Source organism: Schistocerca americana, chromosome 1 (genome assembly GCF_021461395.2).
Source record: "Schistocerca americana isolate TAMUIC-IGC-003095 chromosome 1, iqSchAmer2.1, whole genome shotgun sequence".
NCBI lineage: Eukaryota > Metazoa > Arthropoda > Insecta > Orthoptera > Acrididae > Schistocerca > Schistocerca americana.
This window is the reverse complement of record NC_060119.1, coordinates 378,859,472-378,880,368: the sequence shown is the minus strand read 5'-3', so window position 1 is coordinate 378,880,368 and position 20,897 is coordinate 378,859,472. Positions and strand designations below refer to the sequence as shown.

Below are 20,897 nucleotides of genomic sequence, written 5' to 3'. Positions count from 1 at the left end.
TGGCCTTTAGGAAGCATGTAGAAGGTAGCAGTGCGGAAAGTGGTAGGGGTGAGCAGAGGGATGGACTCTGGGGAGAGGTTGTGGATTGGGCCTAATGGTTTGAGGAGAGGCTGGAGATTGTAACGGGACATCTTCCTCTAACATTACTTTTCCTGAACAGCAATTGTCAATACCAGTATTATTTTTAGAATTTAGGACAGGTCAGTATTATCTCAGTTGCTTTTCTGTAAACTTTCATATAATTTTATACACAGTATGCTGTATTTCAAGCAAAAATTTATGAAAAGGAATTACTTTATGAAAAGATTTTAGTCTTGGTGTTACAATCAATATGTACTAGCTCTGAATGCACAGCTAAAAATCACTTTTTTTTCCGACGCAGGTGAAATTATGAAATATTTGTACACTTAAGATTTCTGTTAATAATTACATAATCCTGCAATGTTTACTATGTTTATTTTTCTATTCATTTATGAATACTAATTGAAATTACTAATGTAACACAAACTAGTAGAAATTCATTTGTTAAGAAAAATTGTAATCTCTTTGGAATATTGTTATTTCCGCAGAGTGAGAGAGTCGTAAGCATGCTTCTGACGTGATCAGTCGTATTTTTGTGCAAACAATGTAATTTCAGGTTTGTTAATCTGAAAAATCAAAAGACAGTACAATATACTAACAAATGAGGAAATATATTCATGAAAAAACAAAAGTTCAGCAACAACAATCTTCAAATTTATTTAGTTCAATCCAACTGTGAAGACCTAAAATGTGAGATTTTCAGCTTCAAGAATCAGACCCCCAGACAAGGAGAACCAGACACATCTTAACATGAAAAGCTAAGTAAGCTTGGAAGTTTCTTTTAATCTTCACTCCTCTCAAATCTTCATAAAAGTCTGAAATGTGGACAATAGATGGAATTACGAAAGGATGGGGAAATTACACGATCCTGCTGGATTTCTGGAATGGGGCCACTGTGGTGAGGTTTGAAGTTGGATGTATCTGACAGCTGGAGGAGTACTTCTGCCAGGTAATCCTTGCGGTTCGAAACAGCGGTGGAGCCTTTGTACATAGGTAGGATCATAAGGTCGGGATCAGTTTTTAGATGGTGGACTGCAGATCTTTCTGTGGTTGTAAGGTCATTTCGTACGTTGAGGGACTTGGGAAAAGATGGTGAGGCAAGGTTTGAGGTTAATAAATTCTGGAAAGTTAACAAGCTGTGATTTGGGGGTAGTGGCGGTGGACCATGGCTGGATGGAAGGGTGAACTGAGTCAGGCAGGGTTCAACAATGGTTTTTGATGGAGTCTGACTGGTAGCATTGGTGGCAAGAAAATGTTTCCACTATAGGGACCAGGAAAAGGAGACATGGTCTTTAACAGGTCCTGCATGACTGAATTTGGGATTGGGGCAAAAGGTGAGGCCTTTGGGAAGGGCTGATATTTCTGCGAGGCTAAAGATTCTGAAGGAAAGGTTCATGACTGTGTTTCAGGTCTGTTTAGGTTCTGGATTCTGAGTGGTGGTGGGAGATAGTTTTTGAGAGTGGATTAAATGTAGCAGGTCTGCAAGAGATGGTTTGTCAGTTATGAGGGGCCATGGGGAAGTTTGGAGGTTGTTGTAGAGATAGTGGATGGTGGTATTCCAAATAAGGAGTAGAAAGTGAGCAGAGTGGAGACCTTTTGAGGTGGCTTCGTGCATGTTGCTCTAGTTCCTGGAAGGCAAGAGTTTCAATGTGTGTTTTGGGTTCCAGAAATTTGAAACTGCATAGCAGAAGAATTTTATGGATGAAGAGAAGGTATTACAAGGACGTTTGGGCTTGGTTGACTATATTGGTGAGAGCTAAGGATTGGCGGAATCTGAATTACGGAGGTGATTGTGGAAGGAGGGATGGTAACCGGAGATGGGTAATTTGATGGTAAGGCCATTTGAGGGGGCGGGGGGGGGGGGGGGGGGGGGGGAGGGGGGATTCCTTGAGCCAAGCAACAAAGCCAGAACAGTAAGGAAACTTTTCTGTATTGACGCAGATGGAGGGAGCAAGGATCCATGAAGGCAAAAAAAAATACAGAAAGTTACGTAAATAACGTAGAATTACATCTGAAGAAATTCGCAAAAATACACCCCCAAATACGTGGGAAAAGTTATGAGAAGGAAGAAACAATGAAAAAAGGGGAAACAAGATTAAACCTGACGGAATTGTCAACAGCGAAAGGCAAACACCCACTAAAATTGGTGTGCACTCACAATGAGATCAAAGAAAAGATATACATAAATAAATATCTAATTCATAAAAAAAAATTATTTTGCTGTGGGTAGCAGGTCTGAGGGTGGATAAGTGTGAAGAAGGGGGACAGTAGATGTGATTGGATGAGGTGAAATTAATGGGAGCAAACTGGGATAGAATGGAGAAAGAGTGGAGGATGGGGAGGGGTTCGCAGGATGAGATTAAAGATCATGTGGCACTGGAAAGGTGCAGGAAATAGCACATGGGAATACAGGAGATTGACAAAGGGAGAGTGACTAATTGGAAAGTGTAGGATTAATGATATCAGTGGGGGTAATGTGGGACATCAGATGCTGCATCAACAATCAGCATGATCTTGTAGCCATCTGTTGTGCGCAGCTGAGACTGTTGATACAGTGTGGCTCTTGAGTAGAGCATGCAGTGTGGTTTGTGGGCGACAGTGAACTGCTTCTGGGGAGCATGCAAGGATGAAGCAGATTATCAAAACTATTTTTTCCATTTCGTTTAGTTTAGCTTTAAAGCGACAGGGAGGAAACAGTAACTGGCTTAGAATATGGAGTGAAAAATTGCAACTGGAATAGACAAAATGAAAAATGGAAAGTAAACAATGGATTTTGACAGATGAGAATACAATTTTTGACTATTGATAAGAGAAAAGTGTAAGTAAAGAAGCAGATTGGTGGAACATTACAGGAATTGCATTAGGATAAAGTGAATATCAAACTGAAAAAGTAAAACCATTAAATCTAAGTCTACCAAATACTTGTTTACAAACCTGAGAGCTTTCTTGATAAGCAATACGCCGTGGTGATTCACCCAGAGGTACTGTCCTAATGTGAAGTTTCTGTATTTCATCTATTGTGCCAATTGTAACAGTACTGTCTGTTGCTAATGCTAAGCTGTTTGGGAAAACAATAACAATAAGAGCATTGTACAAAATCAACGTATAATTTCCACGTCAGATGTTTTCCCTTATAGCTATGGATAGTATAGCATATTCTGTCCACAAAATGAAGTACAATAGAATACAACAGACAAGACAAAGGTTACATTTCTGTCAAGGATTAATACTGAGGATACACTTTCCCATGCTGTTTCTATTAGTGCTACAAAGCCTTAAACTGCAAAGTATATTACATAGTCTTAGATTTTAAACAGATTACTGGTTTGGATTAGTGGCAAAAGTAGTAGGAAATGCCCTACTAGTCTCCAGACCATACAACTCTAGTCAAGAAAAAACTGTACTTTATAAATTGAAGTAAAAATGGTTTGCATCCTCCATCACTTCCCTTATCAATTGGAAATAAAAACAATAATTTGATGTCAAACATTAAGGACATATATATCTTTATCTATACAGAAATAGCAAAAGGCAGTAAAAATAGAAAAAAAGTCAATGTATAAAAATAACCACTTAATATCACAAGACAGTAGCATAAACAGAAAAAAAGTTGTTTTATCAGTGATTTCATTTGTAAATAAATCAGAGATCAAAAGATCTATTCTGCTAACCCGATGGATACTAACTACACAAAAACACAACTGCCTACTGGAATTCACAGAGTAAAGACAGATTCTCTCCCTTTAGTTCATCTTGACTTGGATTACACACTGTGCTCAGATATAGTGTGCACAAAAATCTTTTGAAGAAGTCTCCTTTGGTGAGATTCCATCTTGGCAAATGAACCATAGCCTACCATTAACTTCTCTACTGTAGTTTTGTCAGTTCACCCATATATAATAATTCACTTGTTCATCAATGTACAGTAATTGAATCCATAACCATGTTGTTGATGAGATCACTGAACATTACTGGAATTTTGTGCTTTTCAGCATGTAGGTTAGATTGTAACATTTATAGTAACAATGGGATGCCACTTGCTATATTGTGGAGATTTATACTGTATTAAAATTTCCCTGCAATAAAATGCCAGCAGGGCCATAATTACTGTTCGTTCTTCCTGAAAAGCACTTTATATATCCTGTAAATGTGATCTAGTCTATAAAGCTTAAGTACAGCATAATCAACCTTAATCAGTTTCAGGTGAAGACTAACTGGTTAATAATAATGTGCAAGCTTTTTAACCTTCTACCTATCTGCACACTATTATTCAAGCCTCATTTGTCTGGATATTCTGTAATTGCCTTTATCAGACAACACGTGTTACACTATTTTTAGCTACCCCAAAACAGAACAGTCAAGAATTTATATCTAGAACATGCAGACTTTATGGCCTGAAAGGTAGCAAGACGTTTCCTAACACAGCTTAACGAGCAAACAGAAGAAAATATGTAGGAATAGTGTGAAAGCAGATTTGTTGGACAGTACAAGGCATGCTATCCAGATCATTATGCTGATATTAGTACATGTAAGCAGCGCTTTTCATCATATAACATGAAAAAAAAGTCACATTATGAGCTAAATAGGGCCAGAGACTGGGGGAGAGTTATTTACAATGGCAAGACCTACGGCCATAACAAATATAAAAAAATCAAGCAGGATAAGCATTTCTCCAAATATGAAATTTGCGGCTGATGAAGCTCTGGTTTGAGATAGTCTGTTGGGAGATGGGTATACAGTCAAGCAATAACTTTCATATTAACAATGGAAATCATTCATTTATAAAGCTCTGACATTAAGCAAGAAAAAGTGTAAATAAGTACATAAAAACACAACAGCATAAAAATTTAAGCAGTAATTACAAAACTAATCTTATTACGATCTATACAAGGGACAAATGAAGAAGTTCTCTGCCCATCCACAAAATACTTGTCCCAGCTGAAAGTCAGTTTAGCAACTAGTAGTATATTCCTTTGCTATGTTACAAACAAAATTTTTCATTAGTATCTTTTTTTTGTTTTAGATATTGGAGTTTCAAGTGTCAAAGATGTACACATTTTGAAAAATGAATAAAGACCGCAAGTGTGCACAGGAGATCCATGACATGATGGAAACATTAGGGGGCAAATTACCATTCCTCTTCCACTGTGGATGATGGGAGTTCAAGAGGGGCAGTACCTCTGTCTAAGATGCACCTTGCAGTGGAAGACCAGTAACGGCCAGCAAGGAGGAAAACTTCACTGCAATCCAAGATATTGTCATACTGCACCAGCATGTGACAGGATGCTATACTGCTGAGAGAGTGGGCATATCTCAGGAATGTGTTGGACACGTAGTATGAGTTGTACTTGACATGCACAAGGTCTCATGTCATTAGGTACCAGAAAAATTGAGAGCAGAAAATGAACAGGAGACATGTCATGTCGGCTGTATACTTGACCCTTTTTGAGGCAGATCCTGGGATATTTCTCAAATTTGTGACAATGGGTGAAGGATGGGTTCACTATTTTCATCCCAAATCCAATCTAAACACCCATCATCACACACTCCCAAGAAGTTAAAGTCAGTCATATCAGCTGGTAAGATGATGGTCTCTTTTTTTGTGATTCTAGGTCTGTTATTCTGGCTGGACACCTAAAAAAAGGTGAAACAGTGAAAGAGCATATTATACTGCTCAACAAATGCATTTGAGGGAGGCCATCAAAGTGCAGAGCATTGGAATGTTGACAAAATGAGTGCTCTTTCACAATCTCAACAAGCCCGTGAATTCATCTGTCGCTACCATGTCTGGCATAGTGTCCTGTGGCTTCGAACTGCTTCGGCACCCCACCTTGTTCACCTGATTTGGTCCCATTTGACTTTCATCTCTTCCCTAAGCTCAAGAAACATCTAGGTGGAACAAGAAACATCTAACTGGAACCCATTTTCGATCAGATGATAATGTCACGGCTGCAGGGGCGGAATTTTTTGCCATGCAGGAAGACATGTTCTACACGGAGGGTATAATGAGCATGCAGCACCAGCAGCAAAATTGTGTGGCTCTAAAAGGAGATGAAGCTAAAAAACAGCCATAAATATTTGGACTACTGACAAGCCTCACTGGGTGGGCCAAGAACTTTTCAGTCACCCCTAGTATACTCAACAATGCATACTACACTTTTCATTTATGCCCAAAGAAAATTATATAAAAAATATTAGAAAAAACATCCTTATCCAATAATACCATACCTGTCAGGATATGCTTCTGCATTAAGCGAGCACATATGGTTTACTTCTTTGAGATTTACATTTGAGAATACTAATTTATGATTTGATGAATAAATAACAGTTGGCCGGTCAGAACACGCGAAAACATTTGTCGTTGACAGTGACCTAAAAGTTCTCAACACTGTTGGTTGTGTCCCTAAGGTTACCTGAAAATTTATATATATTTTTTTAATGTGCAAGTGTATATCTAGCATAAGATCAAGATTATGGTACTAAGAAGGTTCCAACAATATTGTTTGAACAAAATTAATCTTGATACCTTTTTTTTGTCAGTCAGCAGACCTGTCTGCTTGTTAAGTGAAAAGTAGTACATTGAGCCATCTCCCAATGCAACCAACAGGTAATTCACTCCTTCAAAGCAGGTCATCAGTACTGATCTTGGTATAATTTCTAGAAACACAAAATGTAAGTAAATATATGTACACACACATGCGTGCGCTCGCTCTCTCTCTCTCTCTCTCTCTCTCTCTCTCTCTCTCTCTCTCTCTCTCTCTCTCTCTCACACACACACACACACACACACACACACACACACACACACACACACACACACACACACACCATTATTACAAACATCCTCTTCACCCTGAGCACTTTATGTTGAAATGCACAAAGATGTGTCAATGTATTTTAACCAGTATTACTGCTGCTACCAATAACTGTCTTTTGTAGTGTTGGTCTTGTTGTTGTTGTTGTGGTCTTCAAGTCCTGAGGCTGGTTTGATGCAGCTCTCCATGCTACTCTATCCTGTGCAAGCTTCTTCATCTCCCAGTACTTACTGCAACCTACATCCTTCTGAATCTGCTTAGTGTATTCATCTCTTGGTCTCCCTCTGCGATTTTTACCCTCCACGCTGCCCTTCAATGCTAAATTTGTGATCCCCTGATGCCTCAAAACATGCCCTACCAACCGGTCCCTTCTTCTTGTCAAGCTGTGCCACAAACTCCTCTTCTCCCCAATTCTATTCAATACCTCCTCATTAGTTATGTGATCTACCCATCTAATCTTCAGCATTCTTCTGTAGCACACATTTCAAAAGCTTCTATTCTCTTCTTGTCCAAACTATTTATCGTCCATGTTTCACTTCCATACGTGGCTACACTCCAAACAAATACTATCAGAAACGACTTCCTGACACATCTATACTCAATGTTAACAAATTTCTATTCTTCAGAAACGCTTTCCTTGCCATTGCCAGTCTAAATGTTGGTCTTAGACAGCATTAATCAGTAATTCCTTCAATTTCTGACAGCTTCAAGCTTTCAGGAGAACTGGATACAAAGAACACTTTCAAATTATGCCTAGGTGATACAAACTTTCTCTAGCTACTTTAGTTCTAAGCATTAATATTTTGGGTAATCAAATACACTCACAGAGGGCAACATATCATAAAATAATCCCTATAAAAAAAAAAAAAATACAAGTCCTACTACAACGTCAGTAACACAGAAAGAACATTTTGAAAAGCCAAATATACCAACATCAATGACACAAGATCATTAGCCTATAATAACAGTGTCTGAACAGCACATACTGGCAAGATATCAGCCCAGGGAATTCCAATACTGTAACAAAATCTCTACATTAGTTCCTCAGACTAGTCCAGACAAACAAAAAGAAACATAGGTAGATATAGAAGATAAAACAATTTTTTTTACTTACTTACTAAAACATGACTAAAACTTATATTTTATGTTTGTATGCAGTATTTTTTTTGATGGACGATGAATGCAATGTATGTTCTAACAGCAAAAAGATATTTTTTGGAAAATCCAGGATGCTATATTGACAATATTATGAAAAAGGAAAATGCTACTCACCATGTAGCAGAGCTGCTGAGTGTCAGATAGGCACAACAAAACAACTCTTAAACAAAGCTTTTGTCTAAACAGGTCTTCATCAGAATGCACACACACACACACACACACACACACACACACACACACACACACACACAATCTCTGGCTGCTAAGGCTGAGACAGTGATTGTGTGTGTGTGTGTGTGTGTGTGTGTGTGTGTGTGTGTGTGTGTGTGTGTGTTCAGATGAAGACCTGTTTGGACGAAAGCTTGGTTTGAAAGACTATTTGCAACTCAGCATCTGTGCTATATGGTGAGTAGCAACTTTCCTTTTCATAATATTGTCAAAGGTATTTTTTATGTGATATAATTATAATTGAACAATTTTCAGATTTCTTTTACTTTACTTGCACTGTGAAAGATTGCTTCTTGCCAAATTTCACGATTCCAGGTCAATGGGAAGCACCCTGTAGGTGTGAGTTCAACTAGGAACTTATCATGGCAGAGGTTGGGTTAGGTTGTTTGGGGGAAGAGACCAAACAGTGAGGTCATTGGTCTCATTGGATTAGGGAAGGATGGGGAAGAAAGTCGGGCGTGCCCTATCAAAGGAACCATCCCGGCATTTGCCTGGAGCAATTCAGAGAAGTCACAGAAAACCTAAATCAGGATGGCCGGACGCGGGATTGAACCGTCGTCCTCCCAAATGCGAGTCCAGTGTGCTAACCACTGCGCCACCTCGCTCAGTATATCATGGCAGACATACTAGAGTCTACAACTATAGAGTTATGCGAATATGCCTTATGTGAAAGAGCATTCAGTGGGGTAGCAGGCGATTTATTTGCAAACATTTGTCAAAGGAGCAAACATTGTTGTGTAATTAGGTTGACAGGGTGTACCTAGGTTGCTAACATTCTAGCTCCACCTGGCACTTTAGATGTATGTTCAGGATGCAGCTACAGGTGAGCTGAAAATAGTGAGAGATTAATAGGTAGATACAATGAGAAGCATAATATTACAATTATAGATGATTATGTTGACATATGCAGTAATTATTACTAAACTTTCTAGGGATATAATTTTAAAACATTACAGGATTTTGTGATAAATTTAAATAAAATAATAACTACTATTTTGGTATGATCAGAATGTTTACATGTGAATGCTTAATGATGAACTATAAGCTGGACAGCATGAGGTACGTCAAAGAGGAATTATTAAAAAAATAATGGATGCAATACAAGCTACTGATGGCTGGAAAAGAGAAGTAATTAGGAGATCTATGAAAATATAGAGAAAATGTCTGAAGTAATGGCAAAGATGAATCTTCTATTGACAATTCTACTAAACGAACTTCTGGAAAAGAAATTGACAATAGCATGGATTACAGAAATAAGAAAAGAAATGTAAAGAAACAAGACCAAAGAATCAGAAAAACAGGAAGAAACCTTGCTAAGAATAAAATATTAAATTTATACGCTTTCAACCCAGAAAAAATAATAAATCAGGAACAATGTGGACAGAAAAATGGGAAAAACAACAAGGGGAGAAAACGAAGGAGTACTGGAAAAATTAGAAACAACACAGAAATATGAGGAACTAATGTTGTCACACGATCCCAGTTGGTCATTATGAAGATTAAAATAACAATAATAATAATAATAATAATAATAATAATAATAATAAATTTAAATGATAAGTGACCTGAAAACTGCAATTAGCAGAAAGTTTATCCAGAGCGAACGAAGCATTATTTATTAGTACTGCCAGACCATTACATGCATCATAAATCTGCAACAAGTTGCAAATGGTGATGCTCATGTACAAAATAGCTGCTATATTGAGAAAAAGCTTGCTGGCGAGTGGACAGTATTTACTCAAAAAGACTGTTCCAATAATTTAATGCAAAAGTGGTTTGATTCCAGCTTTTTATAAAAGAACATACCCCATATTTGTCACAATGGAGACTGAGACAATGACAGTCAATGGTATCCCACACACACACTACCAGGTCTGACATGAATCTATCATAGTGCTTCAATACAAATGATGAAACAGATGTTGACCAAAACATGGTATAGTTCTTTAGAGGAGAAGTTTTTTCAAAAGTATATGCTCTTATCAAGCAACAGCTCACCATAACTGGAAATGTCCATGGTGAAGTATAATCCCTGACTGAATAATGAAGCATAACATTTAAGGAAAGGTGGGCTATACTGTGAGATGCCTTATGCATCACTGCCATAAACTATGAGCAGACGCAAACTGTGTTCAGGAAGCAGTTCAGCTAAAAATCACACACTTTCATCAGCATGCAACTGAGGAGACAACATCTTTCTTAAACTTCCCAGTTATCACACAAATTAATCTGTAGCATATAGTCACAGTGCCACATAAATGTGTTCCACCTATTAATATCACCTAAAATCAAAGTCTGATTTGATAAACTTGGTGAGAAAGGATAAGTGGGAGCTACAAAAACACATTCAACACAGCACTCACTAGACAATACCAGACAGAAAATCTTACATCAGCTGAAGTAGAAGATTTCTCCTGGAAGGTGATTATGCTGATCATGAAATTCAATCGTTCACTCACACAAGTATTGTGGTGAATAAGAATGTACAAAGCTGTATTGAAAGTGTGAGATATGTATCAGACAGGATCATAATCTTAAATCTGAGATTCCAAAAAGAAACACTAGAAATTATTTACGCACCTCAAGTGGCATGTACCGAAGAAGAGAAGATGGACTTTAAAAATGAGTTAAAGAACCATACAGAGTGTGCTAATACAGTGATGGGAGATTTTAATGCACAGGTAGGCAAAGATAGAAAGGGTTTTTAGCTAATATTCGGATGTTTTGGATATGGAAGCAGAAATGACGAAGGAGAAAGACTCCCGGATTTGTGCCAGAGGAATGGTATGAAAATAGCAAACAGCTTGTTTATGAAGAGAGAAAGTCATGTTATCACCAGATACAGTTGGGATGGAAGAACCAAGAGTGTAATTGATTGTATTCTAGTAGATAGGGAATGGGGATAGAAAGTAACAAATGTGAAGGTTATTCTAATTGTGAGTGCATATGGAGACCATTGATTACTGGCAGGGCAATGTAAAATGAATCAGTGTGTGAAAAATAGAAAAAAGAAAAAAGTGATGAGGATACAGGATTAGAAACTGAAGGAGAGTGAAAGTGCTGAGAAGTATAGAGAATAGAGCAATAAAAAAATCTGCTATAAAATGATGAAAAATAAAAGGAAGGCTTCTGAAGTACCAGTGAAGATGGAAACAGAGGATGGTACTGTGATTGAAGAGCCAGGGAATACAAAAGATCTCTGGAGAGAACATATTAAGAAACTGTTAAACGCTGAGGAGCAGGTACACGAGGAAACAACAAATAATGGAGAAATTGAGAGACGTTGGGAAGCAGAATTAGGACAAATTACACAGGAAGAAACGGAAATAACTGTGAAGAAGATGAATAAGAGGAAAGCCCCAGGACCCGATGAAATATTAGTGGACATAAGAGCAGCAGGTCCAGTGGGAATGCAGTGGCTGTATTGAGTACTGTCAAGCGTATGGAGAAATGGTACAATACCTGACGACTGGAGAAGAGGAGACATTTTTCCCATCTTCAAAAAAGGCAATTAAAGACTTTGTAAAAACTGTGTTTTTGGGTACTTGCATTGTTTAATTCATAAATTTCGGGTGTATTATAGTATTTGGGAGTTGTAGCATCGCGCTTTAATACCCGAATAGTGTAAATTTGTGTAATCTTCTGTCTTCTGTTTTTGTTTTGAACGGCCAGTGTCGGTTGGTCACAGCGAGTGTGCTGCCTGCCGCCGTTGGATATGCAGCTGCCAGCAGCAAGTCGTATACTCCTAGCTTACTTATTTGTTACATAGTTTAATTCTTAATTTCTTTGCGTGTTTTTGGGTACTTGCATTGTTTAATTGATAAATTTCGGGCATATTATAGTATTTGAGAGTTGTAGCATCGCGCTTTAGTACCTGAATAGTGTAAATTCGCGTAGTCGTCTGTCTTCTGTTTTTGTTTTGAATGGCCAGTGTCAGTTGGTCACAGCCAGTGTGCTCCCTGCCACCGTTGGATAAGCAGCTTCCAGCAGCAAGTCGTATACTCCTAGCTTACTTATTTGTTACATAGTTTAATTCTTAATTTCTTTGCGTGTTTTTGGGTACTTGCATTGTTTAATTCATAAATTTTGGGCGTATTATAGTATTTGAGAGTTGTAGCATTGCGCTTTAGCACCTGAATAGTGTAAAATCGCGTAGTCTCCTTCTGCTGCCGAGCAGTGTGCCAGCAGTGCACAAATAGCAGCATTACTGCATTTACTAGGCAACCTTGTATTTTAATAACTGTTTAAATACTGTGTTGAATTGTTTGTGCTCTGTAGATTAGTTCAGACGTTCTTTGCACAACAGTTTTTAGCATGGATAGGGACTGTGACTGCTGTGTTCGGATGCGGGCTGAGTTGGCTTCCCTTCGCTCCCAGCTTCAGGCAGTGTTGGCTTCGGTCACGCAGCTTGAAGCTGTTGCCAATGGGCATCACTGTGGGGGTCCGGATGGGGGTTTGTCGGGGACGGCCAGCTCGTCCCACGCATCCCCCTATCTGACTACGGCTGTGGCTGCCCGGGATACTGCTCACATTGAGGCTGACCCCTCACCCGTGGTAGAGTGGGAGGTCGTCTCGAGGTGTGGCAGGGGGCGAAAGACATTCTGGAGGGCTGAATGGAAGGCCTCTCCAGTTTGTCTGACGAACTGGTTTCAAGCAACGTCTCCGGCTGATACTGATCTTCGGCCGGACATGGTTGCTTGTCCTATTCCAGAGGTTGCCCGTCAGTCTGCCAGATCCGGGCGCTCGCAGGGGTGGGCTTACTGGTAGTTGGGAGCTCCAACGTCAGGCGTGTAATGGGGCCCCTTAGGGATATGGCAGCAAGAGAGGGGAAGAAAACCAATGTGCACTCCGTGTGCATACCGGCGGGAGTCATTCCTGATGTGGAAAGGGTCCTTCCGGATGCCATGAAGGGTACAGGATGCACCCATCTGCAGGTGGTCGCTCATGTCGGCACCAATGATGTGTGTCGGTATGGATCGGAGGAAATCCTCTCTGGCTTCTGGCGACTATCTGATTTGGTGAAGACTGCCAGTCTCGCTAGTGGGATGAAAGCAGAGCTCACCATCTGCAGCATCGTCAACAGGACTGACTGTGGACCTTTGGTACAGAGCCGAGCGGAGGGTCTGAATCAGAGGCTGAGACGTTTCTGCGACCATGTGTGCTCTAGATTCCTCGACTTGCGTCATAGGGTGGTGGGGTTTCGGGTTCCCCTGGATAGGTCAGGAGTCCACTACACGCAACAAGGGGCTACACGGGTAGCAGGGGTTGTGTGGCGTGGGCTGGGCGGTTTTTTAGGTTAGATGGCCTTGGGCAAGTACAGAAAGGGCAACAGCCACAACTGGTGCAGGGCAAAGTCAGGACATGCGGGGACCAAGCAGCAATCGGTATTGTAATTGTAAACTGTCAAAGCTGCATCGGTAAAGTACTGGAACTTCAAACGCTGATAGAAAGCACCGAACCTGAAATCGTTATAGGTATGGAAAGCTGGCTTAAGCCAGAGATAAATTCTGCCAAAATTTTTACAAAGGTACAGACGGTGTTTAGAAAGGATAGATTGCATGCAACCGGTGGTGGCGTGTTTGTCGCTGTTAGTAGTAGTGAAATAGAAGTGGATAGTTCCTGTGAATTATTATGGGTGGAGGTTACACTCAACAACCGACCAATGTTAATAATTGGCTCCTTTTACCGACCTCCCGACTCAGCAGCATTAGTGGCAGAACAACTAAAAGAAAATCTGGAATACATTTCACATAAATTTTCTCAGCATGTTATAGTCTTAGGTGGAGATTTCAATTTACCAGATATAGACTGGGACACTCAGATGTTTAGGACGGGTGGTAGGGACAGAGCATCGAGTGACATTATACTGAGTGCACTATCCGAAAATTACCTCGAGCAATTAAACAGAGAACCGACTCGTGGAGATAACATCTTGGACCTACTGATAACAAACAGACCCGAACTTTTCGACTCTGTAAGCGCAGAACAGGGAATCAGTGATCATAAGGCCGTTGCGGCATCCCTGAATATGGAAGTAAATAGGAATATAAAAAAGGGAGGAAGATTTATCTGTTCAGCAAGAGTGGTAGAAGGCAGATTTCAGACTACCTAACAGATCAAAACGAAAATTTCTGTTCCGATACTGACAATGTTGAGTATTTATGGAAAAAGTTCAAGGCAATCGTAAAATGAGTTTTAGACAGATACGTGCCGAGTAAAACTGTGAGGGATGGGAAAAACCTACCATAGATCAACAACAAAGTTAGGAAACTACTGCGAAAGCAAAGAGAGCTTCACTGCAAGTTTAAACGCAGCCAAAACCTCTCAGACAAACAGAAGCTAAACGATGTCAAAGTTAGCGTAAGGAAGGCTATGCGTGAAGCTTTCAGTGAATTTGAAAGTAAAATTCTATGTTCTGACTTGACAGAAAATCCTAGGAAGTTCTGGTCTTACGTTAAATCAATAATTGGCTTGAAACAGCATATCCAGACACTCCGGGTGATGATGGCATTGAAACAGAGGATGACACGCATAAAGCTGAAATACTAAACACCTTTTTCCAACGCTGTTTCAAAGAGGAAGATCGCACTGCAGTTCCTTCTCTAAATCCTCGCACAAACGAAAAAATGGCCGACATGGAAATAAGTGTCCAAGGAATAGAAAAGCAACTGGACTCACTCAACAGAGGAAAGTCCATTGGACCTGACGGGATACCCATTCGATTCTACACAGAGTACGTGAAGGAGCTTGCCCCCCTTCTAACAGCCGTGTACCGCAAGTCTCTAGAGGAACGGAAGGTTCCAAATGATTGGAAAAGAGCACAGGTAGTCCCGGTCTTCAAGAAGGGTTGTCGAGCAGAAGCACAAAACTATAGACCAATAGCTCTGACTTCGATCTGTTGTAGAATTTTAGAACATGTTTTTTGCTCGTGTATCATGTCGTTTCTGGAAACCCAGAATCTACGAATCTACTCTGTAGGAATCAACATGGATTCCGGAAACAGCGATGGTGTGAGACCCAACTCGCTTTATTTGTTCATGAGACCCAGAAAATATCAGATACAGGCTCCCAGGTAGATGCTATTTTCCTTGACTTCCGGAAGATGTTCAATACAGTTCTGCACTGTCACCTGATAAACAAAGTAAGAGCCTACAGAATATCAGACAAGCTGTGTGGCTGGATTGAAGAGTTTTTAGCAAACAGAACACAGCATGTTGTTCTCAATGGAGAGACGTCTACAGACATTAAGGTAACCTCTGGCGTGCCACAGGGGAGTGTTATGGGACCATTGCTTTTCACAATATATATAAATGACCTAGTAGATAGTGTCGGAAGTTCCATGCGGCTTTTTGCAGATGATGCTGTAGTATACAGAGAAGTTGCAGCATTAGAAAATTGCAGCGAAATGCAGGAAGATCTGCAGCATATAGGCACTTGGTGCAGGAAGTGGCAACTGACCCTTAACATAGACAAAAGTAATGTATTGTGAATACATAGAAAGAAGGATCCTTTATTGTATGATTATATGATAGCGGAACAAACACTGGTAGCAGTTACTTCTGTAAAATATCTGGGAGTATGCACGCGGAACAATTTGAAGTGGAATGATCGTATAAAATTAATTGTTGGTAAGGCGAGTTACCAGACTGAGATTCATTGGGAGAGTCCTTAGAAAATGTAGTCCATCAACAAAGGAGGTGGCTTACAAAACACTTGTTCGACCTATACTTGAGTATTGCTCATCAGTGTGGGATCCGTACCAGGTCGGGTTGACGGAGGAGATAGAGGACATCCAAAGAAGAGCGGCGCGTTTCGTCGCAGGGTTATTTGGTAAGCGTGATAGCGTTATGGAAATGTTTAGCAAACTTAAGTGGCAGACTCTGCAAGAGAGGCACTCTGCATCGTGGTGTAGCTTGCTGTCCAAGTTTCGAGAGGGTGGGTTTCTGGATGAGGTATCTAATATATTGCTTCCCCCTACTTATGCCTCCCGGGGAGATCATGAATGTAAAATTAGAGAGATTTGAGCGCGCACGGAGGCTTTCCGGCAGTCGTTCTCCCCATGAACCATACACGGCTGGAACAGGAAAGGGAGGTAATGACAGTGGCATGTAAAGTGCCCTCCGCCACACACCGTTGGGTAGCTTGCAGAGTATAAATGTAGATGTAGATGTAGAATAACCCTTATGAATTATGCAACCAATTATTTTTAAAGAATTTTACGAAATTGAATAAGTGAAAATATAGAAAAGGAGCTGAGAGAAGAACAGCATGGATTTAGGAAAGTTGGAAGCACAATCAACCTGATATTTTCTATCCGTCAACTGATGGAAAAAGTTGGGAGTATACCCAAAGGGTGATGATGGTTTTTATAGACATAGAAAAGGCGTATGACTCAGCTAACAGGGAAAGACTCTGGGAAGAAGATAGGTATAGAAGATGGATACATTAATGTAATAAAGACAATGTACAGAGGACACAACTGTAGAATAGAACACCACTGGGTAACTCTGAATACTTCGAAATAAGACAAGGACTTAAACAAGGAAGTATTCTATCTCCTGCACTTTTTAATGTTGTGATGGAGGGAATGAATAGGGCAGTTAAAGATATAGTAAAAGAAAAAGACAAAAATATGATTTTTGCAGATGATATGGTAACATAGGCCAATAAAGAGGTAAATGTACAGGTACAACTTGATGCATGGAAGGAAATAATGAAAAAGTATGATAAAAAATAAATAAAAATAAGAGTGAAGTAATGGTATTTGGAAGAGACAAAGGGATCAACGGGAATATTACTTTGAATGGAGAACCCCTCAAAGTGGTAGACAGTTTCACTTATTTAGTGAGTGAAATATCTAGTGAGGGAAGAATAACCAACAAAATTAATAGGAGGTTACAGAAGGGAGACAATTCCTACCAAACAATAAAACACCTGATTTGGAATAAGAAAGTTTCAGAGTTATTACTTCACTATTGTCACCTATGGAGGAGAAACATGGACAATGACAGAAAGGGTCTGGAGCAGACTGCAAGCAAGGGAAATTAAATTTCTCTGAGCAGTTAAGGGAACAACAAGAATGGACAGAATAAGGAATGTAGATATTAGAAAGGACCTTAAACAAGAAAGTATGAGAGAATAAATAAAAAATAGAGAGATTACGATGCTACGGACATGTTAAGAGGATGCATGGGCAGAGATTTCCCAAAATTATGGAAGAACTAAAGATGGATGGAAAAAGACCTAGAGGGCACCCAAGAACACTGTGGAAAATGGGAGTGAGAATATCTGTGAAAAGGAGAGGTGTGACCAGGCAGCAAGTGGAGGAAGAAAAGTGGTGGGAGGACCTAGCCAAATGGAGAGGACTCGTCAGCACCCAGACCCAGCAGTAGCTGGAGCGGGATCTGGATAGATACATAGTTAGTCATACATACATATGTACATACATACATTCATACCATTATTAGTCACAGGGGGCATATATTTCAGTTTTCCTAATGATTTCTTCATGAAGTAGTAGTTTATTACAACTCAAATTATACGTGAAAAAAGTATCATCATCTACAGATGTGTAAAGTTCTCTGAATTTATGATATTCACAGAATGAAATGTAGACACAGTCCACCAACTCAAACAGGGTGGACAAACCAAACGAGTTAAATTGTTTTCAAGTTCTATCCCTTGAAGGCAAGGCTCAAATGCAATCTAAGGAACCTCCCTCATTCAGTAACATATGCATTAACATTTAACCTCTAATTATATCATAATGAGCATCTGCTAATTCCATTAACATGTGGGTAATTATCTTTACCTCCTCCTAAGTACTCTCTATTAACTTCTTCTAAACCTGGCAGCCTGAATATTCGAGCCGTTATATCAGTCCAAAGGCCCACTGCAGCTATTTCTGCCTTTTTGCAGCCTTCTTGCAGTGGTGTTATGTCTAAACAAGCAACTTCATGCTCCAAAGTAACATTCCTGAAAAAAAAAAAATATATATAACTTAGCTCTACAGTATTCATACCACATTTTATTTTAAAAATGTTTCTTTCCATTCAGATTGCATAAAATGTTATGAATGAAAAAAAGGCTTACCGTTTTTGTACTAACTCATTTTCACATATTTCCAAGTAATAAATATCACTTCCAGTGGCACACAGGACTTGACACGTGTTGCAGGCAACAACACTTATTGTTTTATCTGATGGCGGTTTCCACTCACTAGATTTATGGAATAGAAATAGGAAGTTCAGTCTCCAATTATAACAAAAAAAGCTACTTAGGAAACAATTCTGTTATTCTGACAACACTGAAGAGGTTAATTTATATGTTCATTTTTTTGCACTTACAAATTTAGTAAAAAATAATTTTGTTCCACACTGTCACATCTGCCACATGTTTATCACAATGTGCCTGAACATTAATGTGAAATGCAGAGCAACCCTAACTAAAATGTATATTTTTGTTGTTATAGTCTATGGCAAAGTAAAACTTGTTCAATACTATATCCTATTTCAACATGCTTTTCCACTGTATTTATTAACTTATAAGCTGAGACACTGATGGGCCACCATTATGCTTCAGCACAGATTTTACAGCACCAAACTAGAAAGTCAACCATTGTCTTTTAGGTTTCTGTTCCTCAATCGGTAAAAAACAGAACTATTATAGGCGTGCTTTGTTGTCGATATGTCTGTCCAACTACTAAGACTTTTTTTCTTCTTAGTAACAGGTAGAGATATCAAGCTGAAATTTATGTCAAATACTAAGGTCTACAGTCTCTTGGCAGTGTAAGTTTGGGTTCTAAGTCAATGCAATCAAAAAGTATGGCCATACATATCACATATTTTCATATCTGCTAACTCATCACCTAAACCTATAAATGAACTATGTATATACATGTTGGGCATGGTGCTTTGCTGGTATGATAGCTCAGTGTGTTTGGTTAGTGCTCTGGCCTCACCCTTTTTTAAAAAAACTGAGAAGTTCTTATCAGTTGAATGTGACAGATGTCATCCGACATCTGCAAAGAACCACAGATGACAAAATGCAGTAGTAAACACACAGAAAGAGCACATGCCTAGAAGCCGAGAGGTTGCAGGATCGAATCTCGACCAGATTGCAGATTTTTCAGTCACATTGTTCGGATTCCATGTTAAACTGTAGGTCCTCTTTCCTTGATTGCATAAGTGGGGTAGGTTGGGGCCACACAAGACATCGAAGTGGTGTCCAATACAAAGACTTGCACCAGGTTATAGAGCCACATGACATTATCATCATAATCATCCTCATCTGTATACATAATAAACTTTGTACAGAACTCTCAGAGAATAAGTCTTACTGATACCTGTCTTCCCCACTCCCTCCAGTATGCTTTTTCCATTAAATTTCAACAAGACTATAACTGACACTGTCTTGTTCTATTAGGTTGGTGCATAAGTTCATAGAATTTTTCCATTAATAAAAACAAAATATATAGATAACAGAGTCTTTAATCAACAACAACATAAATTCTCCTTCACTATTCATAAGTATCTGCCAATGCTGGGACAACTTTTCAATTGAGGCAAAGAATTGATTGAGCCATGCTCAGTGCATGTTTTCATCTGGAAACGAAGTTCCTTGAAGGCTGTATGATAAAGAACGGAAAAGGTGAAAATCTGATGGTGCAAAATCAGGTAGATAAGGTAGGTGTGGAATGACTTCTCAACCCAACCTCTGTATCGCGTTTGTGTCAGTTTAGCAAAATGCGGGCGGGCACTTCATGTAGTCTTACTGATTGTTGTTCTTGGACTGCATCTGTAAAATGTCTAAGCCATTGACGATAAAGATCAGCAGTGATGGTTACACTTTGAGGAAGCAGTTTGTGGTACACCGCAGCACTGCTGTTCCACCAGATACATAACATTATCTTTTGTGGACGAGTCATTATATGGGAAGTTGACTCTTTGTTTTTCAACCATTCCGTATGTTAGCGTAAAGACACCATTTTTTTGTAACCAGTAATGACATAGGATAGGAATGATCGGTGCAGATCACAAGCCAATGCGTGATGAGCAGGCAGAGATGCTCATATGGCCAACTGCTGATTTTTGAAATTTTGGCTTACAACAGGCAGTAACCATTCACTCAGTTTTTTAACCTTCCCAACTGCATGCAAATGTCACACAATGGTGAAATGATTACAGTTCATCATATCTGCCAGTTCTCAAGTATACTGGCATGAATCATTGGGGAGTAATGTGTTTAAATGACCTTATCAAACCCTGAAGATCTTCCTGAATGTGGAGAGTCACGAATGTCCAAACGATACTCCTTAAAACAAGAAAACCATTTTCTTGCTGTACTCTGTCCAATGGCATTATCCTCGTACAAAGGGCAAAAGTTTCTGGCTGCCTCACTGCCATCATCCCTCTGTGAACTCAAATGGAAATATATGTCTGAAATGTTCCTATTTCTCCACTTGGCACTTCATTTTGTAGTGTCCACAGCTCCACTCACTATTTCCAAATGAGAAAATGACAATATGTAAACTCAAATAGAACAGTGAACTACAAATAAAAATGGTAATAAATAAACCAAAGCAACCAGAATACCAACTTGCAAAATGAAAATGCT

General features: G+C 39.4%; 1 protein-coding gene across 1 annotated transcript in view; it reads right to left on the bottom strand.

The window, feature by feature from the left end:
- LOC124600858 (DNA damage-binding protein 1) overlaps positions 1–20,897 on the bottom strand; it is a 177,033-nt gene that overhangs the window by 44,362 nt on the left and 111,774 nt on the right. Inside the window, exons 10-14 of the mRNA XM_047136197.1 lie at positions 18,375–18,500; positions 18,094–18,257; positions 6,608–6,738; positions 6,310–6,494; positions 3,016–3,139 (exon numbers count right to left, since the gene is read on the bottom strand). Of these exons, the coding sequence (XP_046992153.1) occupies positions 3,016–3,139; positions 6,310–6,494; positions 6,608–6,738; positions 18,094–18,257; positions 18,375–18,500 (730 nt within the window). The remainder of the gene's footprint in view (positions 1–3,015; positions 3,140–6,309; positions 6,495–6,607; positions 6,739–18,093; positions 18,258–18,374; positions 18,501–20,897) is intronic.